General features: G+C 37.9%; 1 protein-coding gene across 2 annotated transcripts in view; it reads left to right on the forward strand.

Moving 5' to 3' along the window:
- Positions 1-18,013, forward strand: part of SERPINI1 (serpin family I member 1) — a 68,526-nt gene that overhangs the window by 34,658 nt on the left and 15,855 nt on the right. For both annotated transcript variants that reach the window (XM_067737960.1, XM_067737961.1), the window contains exons 2-5: positions 6,052-6,319; positions 7,750-7,980; positions 10,057-10,251; positions 11,959-12,163. In XM_067737960.1, the coding sequence (XP_067594061.1) occupies positions 6,070-6,319; positions 7,750-7,980; positions 10,057-10,251; positions 11,959-12,163 (881 nt within the window). In that variant the 5' untranslated portion in view covers positions 6,052-6,069. The remainder of the gene's footprint in view (positions 1-6,051; positions 6,320-7,749; positions 7,981-10,056; positions 10,252-11,958; positions 12,164-18,013) is intronic.

Raw genomic sequence — 18,013 nt, forward strand, 5'->3', positions numbered from 1 at the left:
GTGTGAGAGTAACGTATTTTAGAACGCGTTGATTATTATGATTAACGGTGGGGCCCTGGCATTTTGTAGATGAATGTTAATACAGTAGCATTTGGGTATCACCTTTTGCAGTTTTTCAAGGTGGTATACTTGTTTGTTAATGCATCCCATGTCCAGCCATTGCATCATGCCGACATTGGTGACAGTGCCACTTTGTCAGGCTGGAAAGACAGTCTCATACTCAATAAGGAAACACTTTATCAAGGGAATAAAAAATGGAAATGAGCTACTACCTGTGGGCTCAAATTAAATTAGCCTGGAGAATTTAGAAGCAGCAGCCCCTCTTGCTGTTCCTTCTAATGCAGCTGTGTGGGCCTTTGTATCTCATGCTGTATTCATTCAACAAATATTTATTGGGCACCTACTATGTGTAATGCATTACGTATCCGAAGATATAAAAGATGAATGCAGGGGCTTCCCTGGTAGCACAGTGGTTAAGAATCCACCTGCCAATGCAGGGGACACGGGTTTGAGCCCTGGTCCGGGAAGATCCCACATGCAGTGGAGCAACTAAGCCTGTGCACCACAACTACTGAGCCTGTGCTCTAGAGCCCATAAGCCACAACTACTGAGCTCACGTGCCACAACTACTGAGCCCGCACTCCTAGAGCCCGTGCTCCAAAACAACAGAAGCCACCGCAATGAGAAGCCTGTGCACCACAACGAAGAGTAGCCCCCGCTCACCACAACTAGAGAAAGCCCATGCACAGCAACAAAGACCCAATGCAGCCAAAAATAAATAAATTAAATAAATTAATTTTTTTAAAAAAAGATGGATGCACTTCCATTTGTGCCTTCAAAAAGCTTAGGAGACGAGATGACACATGTACGGAATTATCTGTAATAGAAGGCAACAGTAGTACATGCTATTGGAGAGGTAGAGATAAAATATGCCAAGATTTCAAAAAAGGGGGAAATAGTTGTTTTAACTGAAGACCTAGCAGGGTATTCATAAAAGAAAAGGAAGTGGAGCAGAACCTTGAGGAGTGGTTAGGATTTGAACATATGGAACCAGGTTGAAGCAGTTAGAGCAAGAAAACTCCACAAGCCGGCAACAGGAGAGAGAAATTCTGGGATATGTATTGCAAAGGGGATTCTGGCTAGAACTGCAGCATCCAGGAAGGAGAGTAGTGGGTAGAAAGAAATGCTGGAACACAGTGCAGTGGGTTATGTTCAAGATTTGGGGCTTTAGTCTCCAGGCATAAGGGCAAGCCTAAGGTTTTGTAAATATAAGAATATCTGTTCATAAGAGCACATCAAGACAGTTCATCTGGAGGATATGCAAATGTTGGATTTCAGAGAATGGCTGAGAGTCATTGATAGAGTCCTTGGGAATGCATTAAGAGGAAGAACTGCCACCATGACCAGGGCAATGGCCATGGACGATGGCTAGGAGAAGTGTCAGGGATGCGGTATGGAATAAGGGTTGACGTTCATTGAACATAAGGGAAAAAGAGATGGGGAAGAGTCAAAGACTTTGATGTTTTAAGGAAATAAAAAAGAGTGGGTGTGATTGATAAGACAAAGATTCTTATTTGAGCCACCTTGAATTTAAAGTGCTGGCAAGAGTAAAAGACTAAATATCGCAAGAACAGTTTGCAATGCACGTCGGAAATGAAGATAAAAATAAAGCCGGAGCTAGAATTTTACTTATTTGGGAATAGTATGAATAGGGATAATAGTTGAAGCACCTTTTTGTTTTGAGAGAAGTTCACAGGAGCAGCAGTAAGAAGAGCATTACAGAGGAGAGGGCCAGGCATAGGTCCGTGGAAGATGCCTGTGCTTAGAAGGGGAAAAGGAAATCTTCCCCTCTCCTCTGAAAAAAACAAAACGAAAAAACACTCATGGACTTCCCTGGTGGCGCAATGGTTAAGAATCCGCCTGCCAGTGCAGGGGACACGGGTTCGAGCCCTGGTCTGGGAAGATCCCACCTGCCACAGAGCAGCTAAGCCCGTGCACCACAACTACTGAGCCTGTGCTGTAGAGCCTGTGAGCCACAAATACTGAGCCTGCATGCCACAACTACTGAAGCCCGCACGCCTAGAGCCCGTGCTCCACAACGAGAAAAGCCACTGCAATGAGAAGCCCGCGCACCGCAACGAAGAGTAGCCCCCGCTCACCGCAACTAGAGAAAGCCTGCGTGCAGCAACGAAGACCCAACGCAGCCAAAATCAAATAAATAAATAAATATTAAAAAAAAAAAAAAACACTCATAAGGAGGAGTCTGGGGTGGCAGAGGTGAAGGGGGCCAGGGCCAGGGGTGGAGTAGGTGGGATCAAAAAGGCTGCATCAGACTGGCAGAGGTCATTTTGCTTGCAATGGTAAATCTTGCCTTTGAAAGAAGGAAAGATCACTTAACCATAGATCAAATGTGTGTTTCCAGAGCACAGTTCTTTAAATCTTTATTAAGGAGTTTCCCAATATGACTCAGTGTCCTGCTGCTTGCTACCCTGGGAAGAGCCCTGTCTCACAAACATACGGGTGTTCCTTCCAGGAATCCTCTAGAAGCTTGAAGAGACATGAGTGGTTTTAACATCTCTTTCCCCCAGTAAGGCAATGTTGCAGAACTGTGGGTCCATCAAACACTTCTTTCTGCATTGGACCATCTGCTGTAGACCAGGGGTTCCTAACCCGAGGCCAGCAAAATCCTGGCCAGTGAATGTAATGTTCTGTTCCACATGTGTGCATTTCTTGAGGAGATGATTTACCCTTCACCTGATTCTTAAAAGCATCTCTTTTCTTAAAAAGATAAGAACCACTGTAATGGATCATGCCCTGCTGCACAATGATGCAAGTGCCCTAAAGACAAAATCCTGTCCTTATAAATTTTGGTATCTTCATGATACCTCTATCAGTTTTGGCTGAGTGAATGGGTAATGGTGCTACATTCCATGGGCCAACAGGAATTATAAAATACTCATTTTGACTCTATAGCCTCTTGCTTGAATTAGCAAGTATACAAACCTAGAAAACATTTTTTAATGATAATGTCTTTTATTAGTATAACCTGTAGCTTAAAATGAGTGCTTCAGACACACACACTATCTCCTTTATTTCTTTAATAATTGTGCAGAGTAGGGATTGGTATCTTCATTTCATGAGTGGCGCCAAGACTGAAAGAATGCACATGACTTGTCACAGGTCATACATCATATGCCAGCTATTATTATTATCTCATGGTACATACATAAATAAAAATGCCTACAAACACAATAGACTTGGCCTTACTTTCTGAGATGCTTATTGGTTGGCAATAGGTTTTTGTTTTATATGAATGAAATCTTTTTATTAGCTTAAAATGTAATCCTCATGTGAAATGCAGTGGTTTTGCAATAGTTGTGTTATTGAATGACAGATACTACTCTCATACAGTGAGTTTAATTTCTTGGTCTTGTACTAGATAACATTAAATGAAAGCAATGGGTCTTTGCTTGGTAGAGTGAAGATGGCACGTCAGATAGCAGTACAGCGTCATGATGAAGAGCAGGGGCTTTTGAACCAGACTTGGATTTCAGAGTTCCTCTAAACACTATTACATCTTAAGTATTCAATACCGGATATGTTTTAAGTTCTCTTTCAACTTAGAAGAGCACGTGCTATATTTCTTCCATCTGAAACTAGAGAGAGAGAGAAAACTCATCTCTTCCACTTCACTTTCCCTGGAGAGGACAGAGGAAGAGAGAATGTCACAGCAGCCTCCCATCAATGGCCTAAGCCAGCGGACCAGCAGGACAGCTGTGCTCTGGCATCTGGCTTCTGTCCCGATGCTGCCTGCACTGCAGACTCTGTTCTGCAGCAACATACTTCATCTCCCGCCAGTAGCTATTCTCAGCCTCCTCACCGCGTGGGTTGTGAGAGTTCATATTTACATATAGGCTGAGCTTTACCTTCCTAAACAAGCAAGAATTATTTAAACCTTAATACAAAAGTGGGGGGCAGGATACAGGGGGACTTGGAACTTCTCAGACAAAAAACTGATACCTGAAACTGAACCCAAAAATGTGAAGGACTTGCAAAGTGGTCAGGCAAAGTTCTCTGAAATTGGAATCAGAAATATTACAGGGCTGATTGGGACATTCTGACTCAAAAACCTGTAGGAAACGCACCGCTCTTAGGTTAAACATGTGTGCACTCTGTTAACTGAGTAGTGGGGACTGTTAATGCTTCATACTAACAAAATACAATTTTCCAAATGTGTTTGCTCAATATCACTTTACCTGTTTTTTTTTTTGAATTTTTGAATTTTATTTTTTTATACAGCAGGTTCTTATTAGTTATCCATTTTATACATATTAGTGCATACATGTCAATCCCAATCTCCCAATTCATCCCACCATCACCCCCCCCAGCCACTTTCCCCCCTTGGTGTCCATACGTTTGTTCTCTACATCTGTGTCTCTATTTCTGCCTTGCAAACTGGTTCATCTGTACCATTTTCTAGGCTCCACATATATGTGTTAATATACGATATTTGTTTTTCTCTTTCTGACTTGCTTTACTCTGTATGACAGTCTTTAGATCCATCCACGTCTCAACAAATGCCTCAATTTCATTCCTTTTTATGGCTGAGTAATATTCCATTGTATATATGTACCACATCTTCTTTATCCATTCATCTGTCAATGGACACTTAGGTTGCTTCCATGACCTGACTATTGTAAATAGTGCTTCAATGAACATTGTGGCGCATGTATCTTCTTGAATTATGGTTTCCTCTGGGTATATGCCCAGTAGTGGGATTGCTGGGTCATATGGTAATTCTATTTTTAGTTTTTTACGGAACCTCTGTACTGTTCTCCATAGGGGCTGTATCAATTTACATTCCCACCTACAGTGCAAGAGAGTTCCCTTTTCTCCACACCCTCTCCAGCATTTGTTGTTTGTAGATTTTCTGATGATGCCCATTTACCTGTTGTTTTAATGATTTTTTTTTTTTTTAAAGATCAAGAAAAAGGAAGCTGCTTAACTGTTTGAATCGGCAGTTTACCTTTCAGATGCCTAGAGTGACAAAGTGTGAGAATGTGAGGAAAGAGGGACTCCTGTCCCCAATGTGTACCAGTCAGACTGTTTGTGGGGAGACAGAGCGTGTGGAATGCTGGTGTGCCAAAAGGCAGGAATATTATTCTGAGATATCTGGGCACTGACACTGCTTTCTCTTCCCGAGAGAACACGGTTCAAGTACCAGATGAGCTTGATATTTAGAACAGTCATTTAAATAAAATCACTGGAGTATTGGTGTAAGCTGAAATGGTCATGTAAGTCTAAGAATGAAAGGACATTGTTGTAAGAGGGAGGCGTCTCCCTGCACAGAGATGGTCACTGAGGGCAGCAGCCTGCTAGGGAATAAATAAATAAGGAAAACCACACAAGGATGTGCCGAATCTGCTTTTTCTCTGAGTTACCACTTCCTGTGGGTTCTGCAGTCTGGGCTGAATAAACTGGGGCTCTTGGCAAATGTGTGTTTGATCTCTTCCCACTAGTTGGTAACACAGTTGCATGGTACATTAATTTCATAAATTGTAGTAAATGGGTAAAGGGGCATTTTCAAATGCCTAACTTCACTAATTCTTCTTAAACCCTGTGAATACCTTTTGGTTTTCATCTTAATTGTCCTGCACCTGTGTAGTTTAGTGTACACTAGAGTGAATTGTTTCAAAGTCATGACTGAAATATGCATGATGAAGCTATGCAAATTGATAAATTAGCCTCACCAAACATTGTTGAATATATATCTATATATACTCAGCCCCATGAGGGTGAGACCAGGGCTATCTTGTTCTTGGGAGTATCCTCAGGACTTAGCAGTGTTATTCGCTCATTTGACTATTAATTGACTTAATAGGATCTTCCAACAAATCCTTTAATGGGCTTTTTTGTTATAGAGACACTAACATTCCATATGTTTAAAAACTTTTGGTTTACTTACAACTTTGCCATGAAATGATTTTTTTTACCTTTCACCCCCTTTCTCTGAGGTAATTAATAATTAATATGTAAAATATTGTTCTCCAGGCTTGAAACTATTCCAACATGGCTTTCCTTGGACTCTTCTCTTTGCTGGTTCTGCAAAGTTTGGCATTAGGGACCACTTTCACTGATGAAACCATTGCTGAGTTGTCAGTGAATATGTATAACCATCTTCGAGCCACTGGAGAAGATGAAAATATTCTCTTCTCTCCACTGAGTGTCACCCTTGCAATGGGAATGATGGAACTTGGGGCCCAAGGGTCTACCCTGAAAGAAATCCGTCATTCAATGGGATATGATAGCCTGAAAAATGGTAAGTGTGCTTAGATTTAATTTCTCAAGATGGTTTGACATTAACATTCAACTCAGTTATGTTGCCTTATGCCTGAGGCAGCAGTATGTACAAAGAGTAAGAAAGAGGTCTCACTGAGGCGATATGGGTAAGAGAACCATTAGGAAACCCAAGAAAGTTCTTAGTTCCTAGCTGTATCCCTGGCTGAGTTAATCCAAGGAAATTGTATCTTTTATTATTATTGTTTAAACAAACCTCACTATGATAAACAAAAGCAAACATGGTTCTTGCTCTGCTGGAGTTTCCAGTTTAGAGGGAGAGGCATATATTAATCAATTATCACATAAATAAATGAGAAATTATAACTGTGATGAGTACTATAAAAAAACCATTATGCTCTAAGAATATCAGAAATTTTTACTTAAAATCAACAGTACCTTCATTATTTAAATGGCATCCAATAATTTTTTTTTATAAATTTATTTATTTTATTTATTTACTTTTGGCTGCGTTGGGTCTTTGTTGCTGCACTCAGGCTTTCTCTAGTTGCGGTGAGCGGGGGCTACTCTTTGTTGTGGTGCACGGGCTTCTCATTGTGGTGGCTTCTTTTGTTGCGGAGCACGGGGTCTAGGCGTGTGGGCTTCAGTAGCTGTGGCACATGGGCTCAGTAGTTGTGGCTTGCGGGCTCTAGAGCGCAGGCTCAGTAGTTGTGGTGCACGGGCTTAGTTGCTCTGCAGCATGTGGGATCTTCCTGGACCAGGGCTTGAACCTGTGTCCCCTGCATTGGCAGGAGGATTCTTAACCACTGCATCACCCGGGAAGTCCCAAGAGTTTTTTTTGAATGTTGTATTATCATGAAAAATTTTTGTACTGGAGAAAATTTCTAACCAAAATGTATTTTGTAATTACTTTTCAATGATGTATAATTTCTATTTTAATGTTTCTAATATACATGTGAATTAACTCATTAAAAAGTTGAGAACTAAAACAATTTCAATTGGATTTTCTAGTTGTAAGGTTAAAAAAAGTCTACTTAAAGTAAAATTTAAAGGAATATTTTGACTTTTAAACTAGAAAATTAAACTTGATAACAGAAACAGATTATTTCTGATCATCATAAAATAAGACTCATTTAATTAAAGTAACCTAAGTCCTTTGAAAGAAAACAATCCAAGTATCTCTACTTTATAGATTTTACCAAAAAAGTCAATTAAAATGAAAATAATATCAGTTGATAATACTAAACTGCAAAAAGTTAATTTGAACATCTAGAAACAGCATAAATATTGGAACCTCCAGAGTTACCATGTCAGTGTGGAGAATAAGCCAGTGCTTTTCCTTTGGGCCTCTGTTCTATTAATCCCCCTTGCTGTGTTTTCGTGCTCCTCCACTCTCCAGGATCTTTCACTGTGTTTGTTCCACTAATAAACTTATCTTTTGTCATTTTGCAGGTGAAGAATTTTCTTTCTTGAAGAATCTTTCTCACATGGTGACTGCTGAAGAGAGTCAGTATGTGATGAAAATTGCCAATGCCCTCTTTGTGCAAAATGGATTTCATATCAATGATGAGTTTTTGCAAATGATAAAAAAGTACTTTAACGCAGAAGTCAATCATGTGGACTTCAGTCAAAATGTAGCTGTGGCCAACCATATCAATAAGTGGGTGGAGAATAATACAAATAGTAAGTCATTTGGTTCCTATCTTTCTCTAATAGCTTAGTTTTAACTCCCTTTTACTTCTGAAATTATTTGTCCCCTTGTTCCTTTTATATTTTGAATGTTACATTGCATTTAGTTGAGTATCTACTAATTATTTTGTATAGATTACAGCCTATTTTATTTTATTTATTATTATTATTTTTTTTTTGCGGTACGCGGGCCTCTCACTGCTGCGGCCTCCCCCGTCGCAGAGCACAGGCTCCGGACGCTCAGGCCCAGAGGCCATGGCCCACGGGCCCAGCCGCTCCGCGGCATGCGGGATCCTCCTGGACCGGGGCACGAACCCACGTCCCCTGCACCCGCAGGCGCACTCCCAACCGCTGTGCCACCAGGGAAGCCCTGATTACAGCCTATTTTAGAAGCATTGTTTATGAATAAATATTTGAGAAAAAGTTGATTCTTTTGGCATGTATAGAATATTGGTACTGATAAATTAATATGAAATCTGTGCTCTCCAGTTGGTGAGTTTCATTCGAATGGTAATCTTAACTACTGTATGGAATTTTGCTTGGGCTGACCATTTAATAAGTTAGATACTAGTTAGAATCACAGTTGCTGGCTCTCTTAACAATATGATTAAAATAGAGTAAGAGAGTTTAAAGATATTTGTTGGCTTTTAAACCACAGAACTTGATTGCTAATCAAAAAATTTGTACAGGATTCCTTTAAAAAAAAGAGCAGCCCATTTTAAGCCCAAACAAATGGAGAGGAATTAGAAAAGGATGCATTTGTTTCAAATTTTAATTCTAAATCATATTTTTAAAATGTATTTAGGGGGGCTTCCCTGGTGGCGCAGTAGTTGAGAGTCCGCCTGCCGATGCAGGGGACATGGGTTCGTGCCCCGGTCCGGGAAGATCCCACATGCCTCGGAGCGGCTGGGCCCGTGAGCCATGGCGGCTGAGCCTGCGCGTCCGGAGCCTGTGCTCCGCAACGGGAGAGGCCACAACAGTGAGAGGCCCGCGTACCGACAAAAAAAAAAAAAAAAAAAAAAAAAACTATTTAAGCTCTCCAAATGTTTCATATTTTACCATTTTATTTTCCGATTTTACCAACAAAATAATTGAAATTAGAATAAAAAAATGAGACCAAATTGAAAGTAGATTACTATGGCTGTTCCTTAAATTAATTAATTCATGTTGTCAAAACTCTGAAAATAATGTTAATCTAATACATTTTATGCTGGAACAACAACAACAAAAGACCATCATCCCATACCCTTTGTTCTATATTCCCCCAAATGCTGAGGCACCTTCTTAAGTACCTAAAGACGTGCTATGACTAATAAAATGAGAGAATACGGAGTGAATGTGGTCCTATCTTTTCTAACTGTGAAATTAAAATGTAAGATAAAAGAAACATGGTTATTTTTTAACATTCAAAGAATAAGAATAATAATTCAGCTGCATTAGATTGGATTATTGAAAGCTGTTTATTTCCAAACTCTTCTTAAACAATTTCAGCCATTAATAAAGTCCCAATGTCTTTCAAAATGGACTTAGAAAGGAACATTATAAGTGATAAAAATTAAGGTATCATTAGTTAAGTTAGCTTTTACTCATCTGTTTTCACCTAATCAAAAGCAGTTGTTATATCTGATAGATATCCAATGTACATGGGGGAAAAGTTTGAATTGGATGACATTTTGATCATGTACATTGTTCAAGAATAAACTTAGAAATATCTGTTGAATGTTTAATCTGTCTTAAGATTGCAACTAGAAAGTAGTAAAGCCTGGGATTCTGTTGTATGTGGTTCTGTAGTTCGTGCAAATGTCAAGATACTACTAGTTAGTGTTATTTTAGGTGGTGTATAACGGTATTTTAGATGCCCTTAGTCTGTAAGTATATTTGTGTGTGTGTGTGTGTGTGTGTTACATTTTTTCCTTTTAAAGTTAGATACTTTTAATTTTTATTGTAAATTTTATAATGATATAAAGTTCATCTCAAGCACTCTCTTGGATGGTAGTTTGATAATCTTTTGGTTTCCTTTCACCTTCAAATTTAATATGAATTTTCATCCATTCATTTTTTCCTGAATAGGTCTGTTGAAAGAGTTGGTATCCCCAAGGGATTTTGACGCCGTCACTCATCTGGCCCTCATCAATGCTGTTTATTTCAAAGGGAATTGGAAGTCACAATTTAGACCTGAAAATACCAGAACTTTTTCCTTCACTAAAGATGATGAAAGTGAAGTCCAAATTCCAATGATGTATCAACAAGGAGAATTTTATTATGGTAAGACAGTTTGGCTTTTATTTCTCTCTTCTTGCAGTGTATCAACAAATTTCTAAGAAAAAAACATGAAATATTCGTTACTCAGATTTCTCAACAATCTGGTTTGGGCTACAATTCAATTTTCTTGGCCCCATTTTCACAGGCCTCTAATTAGATCCTGAGTGAATATGATATGTTTTGATAGTTTTCCAATATGTTTCTTAATTTATGAAGTTGATTACACCTACAGAGTGGCTTTATTCATGTGAAAATACCTGACCTGTGTCAGAATGTTCTGAGTCACTCCAGAAAGTCATTCGCTTTGGGGTGGTTTTCAGTGAGCCATATGTTCCACCAGCTCTTGATTTGGACACCTCATCACTTTTTTTTTTTTTTTTTTGCGGTACGGTACGCGGGCCTCTCACTGTTGTGGCCTCTCCCGTTGCGGAGCACAGGCTCCGGATGCGCAGGCTCAGCGGCCATGGCTCACGGGCCCAGCCGCTCCGTGGCATGTGGGATCCTCCCGGACCGGGGCACGAACCCGTGTCCCCTGCATCGGCAGGCGGACTCTCAACCACTGCGCCACCAGGGAAGCCCCACTTTTTGAATTATAAGCATTCCTTTAAAATTTTGCTTTCAGACTTGTTTATGTTTGGTCAGGCGTAATTATTCATTCATAGTTTCACTTACTGAGAGTCTATAATTTGTGATACAGGTCAGCATCCTTGGCATTGTTTTCAGGGATATTTCATTGGCCTTTTCAGAAGTTTAGGGTGCTAATCCTTTCTCCATACCATACTGAACTGTAATTATTTATTGTCATAAGCAGAAATGTAATTGCAAGCTAAGTATATGTTAGAACTAATATTTTATTCTATTCAAAGGTACACAGTAAAATTAAAATATTATAATCACAGTTAATCAAATGAACAGTCAAAATAAGAAAGGGAAATACCTATTTATTTGAGAACCAAAATGTTTAATGTGACATCTAAAGGACCTAGATCAGTTAAATGAAAATATTCAGAACAAAAGCATTATGTTTGTTTTGAAAATGGGGGAAATTTGAAAGTAGTGGCAGGACCATTTGTTTTAAAGACTTTTTTTTTTTTTTTTTTTTTTTTTTTTAGTGAAAGCCTGGTCAACTTAGCTAAGTTCATAGAACACAAAGCCAATTACCTAATTTACCTAATTACCTAATTTGGAGATTTTAATCACCACAAATGCTCTGGATAACTACTGCCGAATGAAGTAGATTTCACTTTGGCTGTGCTACCTTGGCCTCAAAACTTTTAGCTGCGGTAATAATAGAGTACCAGGTATTATGTAGTCAGTTTTTCCCTTCTCAGAAATCAGGTGGGTATTGGTAAATGTGATTTACATCCAGCTTGGATCCAGGGCTTTATTTTTCTAATCATGACTTTTCACTTTTTTAATGATATCCTTAAAATATATTCATTTGAGATATCTCATTTAAAAATAAAAAGTAAATCTAGAGAACATGATATGACAAATGTGAAACAATTCTGGGGATCCTAAAATAAAATAAATTCTGTAGGGCTGAGGATTCACTTGAATTTCAGGGCTTACTTTAAAATAAACCCTCTTCTTCTCAGATGCCTGAATTTTTTATATTCTACACACTATTTTGGAAGAAAGTTATAACAAATGTAAACATTTTAGTTAAGCCTTGATAGGGGCCTTTTATCACCTTTCTGTTCTTTTTAGGGGAATTTAGTGACGGCTCCAATGAAGCTGGTGGTATCTACCAAGTCTTGGAAATACCCTATGAGGGGGATGAGATAAGTATGATGCTGGTCTTGTCCAGACAGGAAGTTCCACTGGCCACTCTGGAGCCATTGGTCAAAGCACAGCTGATTGAAGAATGGGCAAACTCTGTGAAGAAGCAAAAAGTGGAAGTGTACCTCCCCAGGTGAGAGGTTCCTGTGTGACTCTCTCTGATAGCATGGAGGGAGGCTATCAATGAAGGTTCTGACGCAGAGAAACTCTTGCCACTGCTGTTGAATTCTGTCTTGTGTTGCTCTCTTCTTCCTCCTCTTCTTTCTCTTCCTCCACCTCCTCCATCTTTTAAAAAGTATTCTTTCATACTCATTCAGTCCTGCCCAGAGACACAGGCTGACTCATTGATCATTCTATACTACTTATCAAGACCTAGTTTCAGATATGAATCAATATTCTTAGCTTCATTTTAGAAGATTTTTCAACAGATTGTCTCTGAATATCATTTGCATCTACAGTCTTCTGTATTTCATTCATATTTAAATTGATAATAGCTGGAGAAAAAATAATCTTCTACTTTGTTGTAAGAAGTGCAAGCAAGTCATGGGCTAGGTGCCAAGATGCAACCATAAATAAGTAGGAAGAAGCTTAAAATTCTCCGTGCAGGGCCTTGATGTTCTGACTACCATCCACTTCCTCGACCCTATCTCGGGCCACTCACCACGTTCAATTTTTTGTAGTAGGTACTATCCCTGTGCTTGTAGTTATGCCACAGACACCATAGGCTCTTTTATGCCTCAGGGTCTTTATGTATGGATTTTTGTTTTGTTTTTGGGTTTTTTTTGTGGTACGCGGGCCTCTCACTGTTGTGGCCTCTCCAGTTGCGGAGCACAGGCTCCGGATGCGCAGGCTCAGCGGCCATGGCTCACGGGCCCAGCTGCTCCGCGGCATGTGGGATCTTCCTGGACCGGGGCACGAACCCGTGTCCCCTGCATCGGCAGGTGGACTCTCAACCACTGCGCCACCAGGGAAGCCCTTTACATATGTTTTTGCATTGGCCTAAAGTGCCCTCCTCACATACCTTTGCCAGATGTTATTTACTTAGCCTTCAGCATACAGGTCTGGCACCAGTTCTTCTAGGAAGCCTTCCATGAACCGTGTGATGGAGCAGGTGACCCTCACTTTGCCTCACTTATGCACCTCCCTGTTATGACAGTACATTTACATTACCACCCCACAACAAAATTACCTTTTTTGTAGGTCTTGCTTTCCTTCTGTAAATTCTTCTAGGGTAAAGTCAGTTCTCTCTCCTATCCTAGAGATACAGTGTGTTTGCAAAATCAAACCCAACCAAAGATATTATTCTGCCCTTGAATACTTTAAAACGTAATAGGGGAGCTAGACCAGCAAACCAAATTTATAAACATAATATATAAATTCTAGGCTAGAAAACAAAACACGCAAACAGCCAATAAACATGTGCGTGTGTGTGTATGTGGAAGTAGAGTTCCAATATTCATTGCATGTAAGAAAATTACACAAATATGATTAATTAGTATGAATATTGAAGGATGATAAATATTAGTATTAAAATTGAATTACTGGGCTTCCCTGGTGGCGCAGTGGTTGAGAGCCTGCCTGCCGATGCAGGGGACATGGGTTCGTGGCCCGGTCTGGGAAGATCCCACATGCCGCGGAGCGGCTGAGCCCGTGAGCCATGGCCACTGAGCCTGCGCGTCCGGAGCCTGTGCTCCGCAACTGGAGAGGCCACAACAGCGAGAGGCCCGCGTACCGCAAAAAAAAAAAATTGAATTACTAAAACCTCATTGACTCATTCATATTTATTCTAATTTCAGGAATTGTCATTTAAAATTACATCTTATATGAATGCTTATTTTTCCAAAACTTAGCTGATGTCTGCTACATTATGTTAATGAAGGAGAGCTATTTGGAACTGTAGACATTTTTGGCTAGAAATATGCGTATATTGATGCATTATGTTAATGTAGTTCATAATATACAGCCATATATAGTATATAGCCATATACTTCACAGTCTACATATAAAAATTAAGGTAATCATAGTCCAAATGTTTTTTCTTTTTAGCTAAGATATTTAGCTTGCATAACTTACCATGACAATACATTTATGTAGAAAGATTTCACTGTAAGTCTATTCTCAAGGAGAGGTAGCCAATGAATATCTAACATACAAAACCAGGTTTTTTTTTTAATATATGATAATTGACATCTACATATTTAATATATGAACAATATATCTTAACTCTAAAAGAACAATTTACTTCCAAATATTAATTAGATGTAAATAACTAAATCAGATTTAAACCTTCATCCAGTGACCTTTTATCATTAATTTTGTATTTTTCCCTTGCATTTTTATAAGGAATTCTTTTTGATAATATGAGAAATTCAGTAGAGAGTTAATGCTTCTTTTATTAAATTCTATGAATTGACTGCAGCATCTCCAAATGCCTTAATTCTGTAGGGATGCAAAATTATTTAAGAGTATTTTAAAAGAATTCTAAAGGAATGTTTATTAAGTATCACATATTGTAATTCAACCACATTCACTAGAAAATGTGGCCTTCGGGTTCTGTCCACTGAGAAACTGAATGCGGCAGCAGAAGAAAATTAAATTTTCATTCTCTAAGAGATACTCTTCAATTATGAAAGAGTTTAGCTTGCTTGCTCATATTAATGCCTGTTACTAAACTAGGCATGGTTAATTACCATGTATCCATTTCTCCAGGAGTTCCATGAATTCTCCTTCTGCATGGCTAATGCATAGAGTGGGAGGCTAAGTAGCTAGATAAGATAAATTTGGTGTCCCTTTTTAAGAGATTGAGTGTTTCCAAATACCAATGTGTTGGTAATAATCAATGGGAACTATCCACCCCTCCATTTTACAGCATTAGGACCCACCAAATGTTCAGTGAAGGAAGTGATTTATGTGACTCAATTTTAGCAAAGGTAAAAGTTTTCTAATAGTTGTGCTCCAGCTTTACTCAAGTGTCTGTCTTAAACGGTTTGTATAGTTTTTTCACATGGAGACATTACTCTAAAAATGCAACTGTGCATTTCTGAATTTGACCACATTCTTGTCCTACTTCACAGGTACTTTTACTTTCTATTATACCAGATTTTATAGAAGTTGCTTTAAAATACTTTCCCTTAAGAGGCATACGGTACTTGGGGGGAGGGGGAGGGGGGGAAAGGCAATTACTTTTGTATTAATATTTTTTCCCCTAAACAGTAAATCCTACAGGAATCAGATGCTGAATTGAAATTGTATTTTTATCCAAAATACAAGAATCTATTCAGAAGAGGGTAAGATTGCTATTTCTATGTGATATCACCAAATCCAGTGAAATACCACAAGATTTATGCACAGTCATACATCTCTAAGATTTAAATGAGATTGCCAAATATTCTTCCAATTTATCCATGGTAGAAAATTTATCCATGGTAGAAAAAATAGTTTGGCTAATATGTAAAAGTATATATTATATATATATATAATATATGTAAAATATCTAAAAAGCACTTTAGAATGATGCCTGCCATAAAGTAAGCATCATATAATTATTATCTAATATTACTATTTTTGTTTATTTTTAAGTCCTAGTATTTATCTTTTGTTAATCAATCTTTTTATATACTTTTCCCTAAGTAGGATTTTTTTAAACTTGGTTCTAATGAAATTACCCTCTTCATTGTATATTCTTACTTTTCAGTCTCACTGATACAGCTTAGGTATAAAAAGATCTTTCTATTGATAAAATAAAAATGAAATCTCTAATACTTGGAATGCAGATGTACCTGGCTGTAGTATCTTTCCACTCTTACCTTTGTAGTCTTAGGTTTTTCATTTGTGATCAGAGTACTAGAAATCAAAGGATAAGTGTTCTCTATTTTGTAACCAGAAACCATCCTGCTATTTTGAAGTGACTGTCTACTAATAAAGCACTTCAGTTTCATGTCTGTTAAAGAAAACCAGTGCATAAGCCATCTGATTTTATTTTTTATCATGAGTGCTTTTATTAGGTTTTTCTTCAAAGAATTTGATTAATTCTTACACATTTTTATAAATCTCCTTATGTGTAATATATATTTGTTCTTTTCTAACACTTGCTCCACACTGTCCCTGCTTAGTCTCCGATGCTTCTGCCCTCCGCATACCTCTTTAATTTATTCAGATAGAAAATTGCAAATACAAGATTACATCAAATGCCTTTACAAAAACAGCCATGACTTTTGGTTTTAAAAAAGTAGCATTGTGGCTTTTTATTTTTAAAATCAGTGGGTGAAATGTAAAATCTTCCTGTAGTTTGTTTGTTTTTAAATAAGCCATTGTTGGCATTATAGTGATTAAGGGTGGGAGGACTTCGCAGTCAGAAAGATCTCAGTTCATATCTTTATTCTGCCACCTACTAGCTGTGTGATTAGGGAAGTTGTTTAGCTTTACTGAACTTCAGTTTGTTCTTCTGTGGAATAGAGGTAACAATACCTGTCTCATAGGATTGTGTGAGATTATCACAGGGATGATTAAATGAGATACTAGACATAAAAGGATTTGCATAGTGCCTGGGACATAGTAAACACTCAGTATATGGGAGATGATAATGATTATTTATATTAATATTAGTCTATATAAAGAAGAAAGAGAGAGTATATGGATAATAGCTATTTTTTAATAGTTTGATAAGGAACAAAGACAAGGAATGGATAAGTGGAAATTGTTTACATCTTGTCTTCAACTTTAAACAAACACTCTCGTGGACACCTAGATTTTATTTCACTTCACCCTACGTATGTGGTCTTATGCCAGATACTACAAATATTAAAATGAAAAAAACACTAGATCTGACAAATTTACAGTTAAAGTAGCAGAGATTAGTATACCTATTTAATCAAATTACTCCACCACTACTAAAATGCAAATATTCAACACCTTAACATTGATAATAATGTGAATGTTACACATAACTGCAATATGGTAAGTACTCTTAACATATCTGCCCTTTACTGCATGCCTCCTACAAGCCAGCATCATCCTAAGATGTTTAGAAAACTTATTTAATCCCCTCAACAATACTGTGAAGTAGGCATTATTATTGCCATTTTCCATATGCCAAAACCAAGGTTCAGAAATTAGAGAACTTGCCCAAATTCAATCTAGCTAAAATAGCATTGTCACCTAAACAGCCTAAAAAGTGTGAAACAAACCAAGCTGCTTTTAAGAAGTAAAAAGAACCCTTACTGAAATCTTCCTTCACTTTCTTATTTTAGGTAGATCAGGATATATATACTACTACCTGGATCCACACCTCAACTCCGCCACTTACTAGCTGTATGAACTCGGTCAAGTTATTCCATCTCTCTGCTGCTCAGTTTCTTCAAATATTACCTGAGGACAATAATACCTACCTCAAAGAGCTGTAGTGATATTTAAATTAATCTGTTTTTGTTAAATTAATCTGTTTTATATTGTTGGAACAGTTCCTATTATATAGTAAGCTACATATGTGACCAATAAACAAACAAATAAATAACAAAGCACACAGAGAAAACACTTTAAGAATTCATTCAAGTCACTGAATATATTCTCCAATGTATTTCCCTACTCATCCCCCTTTTCTGCTTTCACAGTTAATATCCGCTTTTTGTGGAAAACAAAATAAACAATGTTAGGTGCAAGTTAAAGTGTAAGATAAAAATAGTACTTATTTTTAAATAGTACTTAAATAGTATCTATTTTAAAATAGATAAAATTTAGTACTTAGTCTAATATGTTTGTTATACTTCTACTCATCTGTTGGTTTTCCCCTGATTATTCCTCTTGGTGTCTGAGTCTTGTTTATAGCAATCATTCTCTTTTCATTCTTCTTAAAACCAGACATCAGAAATGATGCTAAAGTAATGTTTAGTGACTATTACAGACTTAGCTTTTTTAAGGACACAGCCCATTGCCTAAAAACTTATATTTATGATCTGTATTGATTAGGAGGCAACATCTTTTAAAA

This window comes from Pseudorca crassidens, chromosome 5 (genome assembly GCF_039906515.1).
Source record: "Pseudorca crassidens isolate mPseCra1 chromosome 5, mPseCra1.hap1, whole genome shotgun sequence".
Taxonomy (NCBI): Eukaryota; Metazoa; Chordata; class Mammalia; order Artiodactyla; family Delphinidae; genus Pseudorca; species Pseudorca crassidens.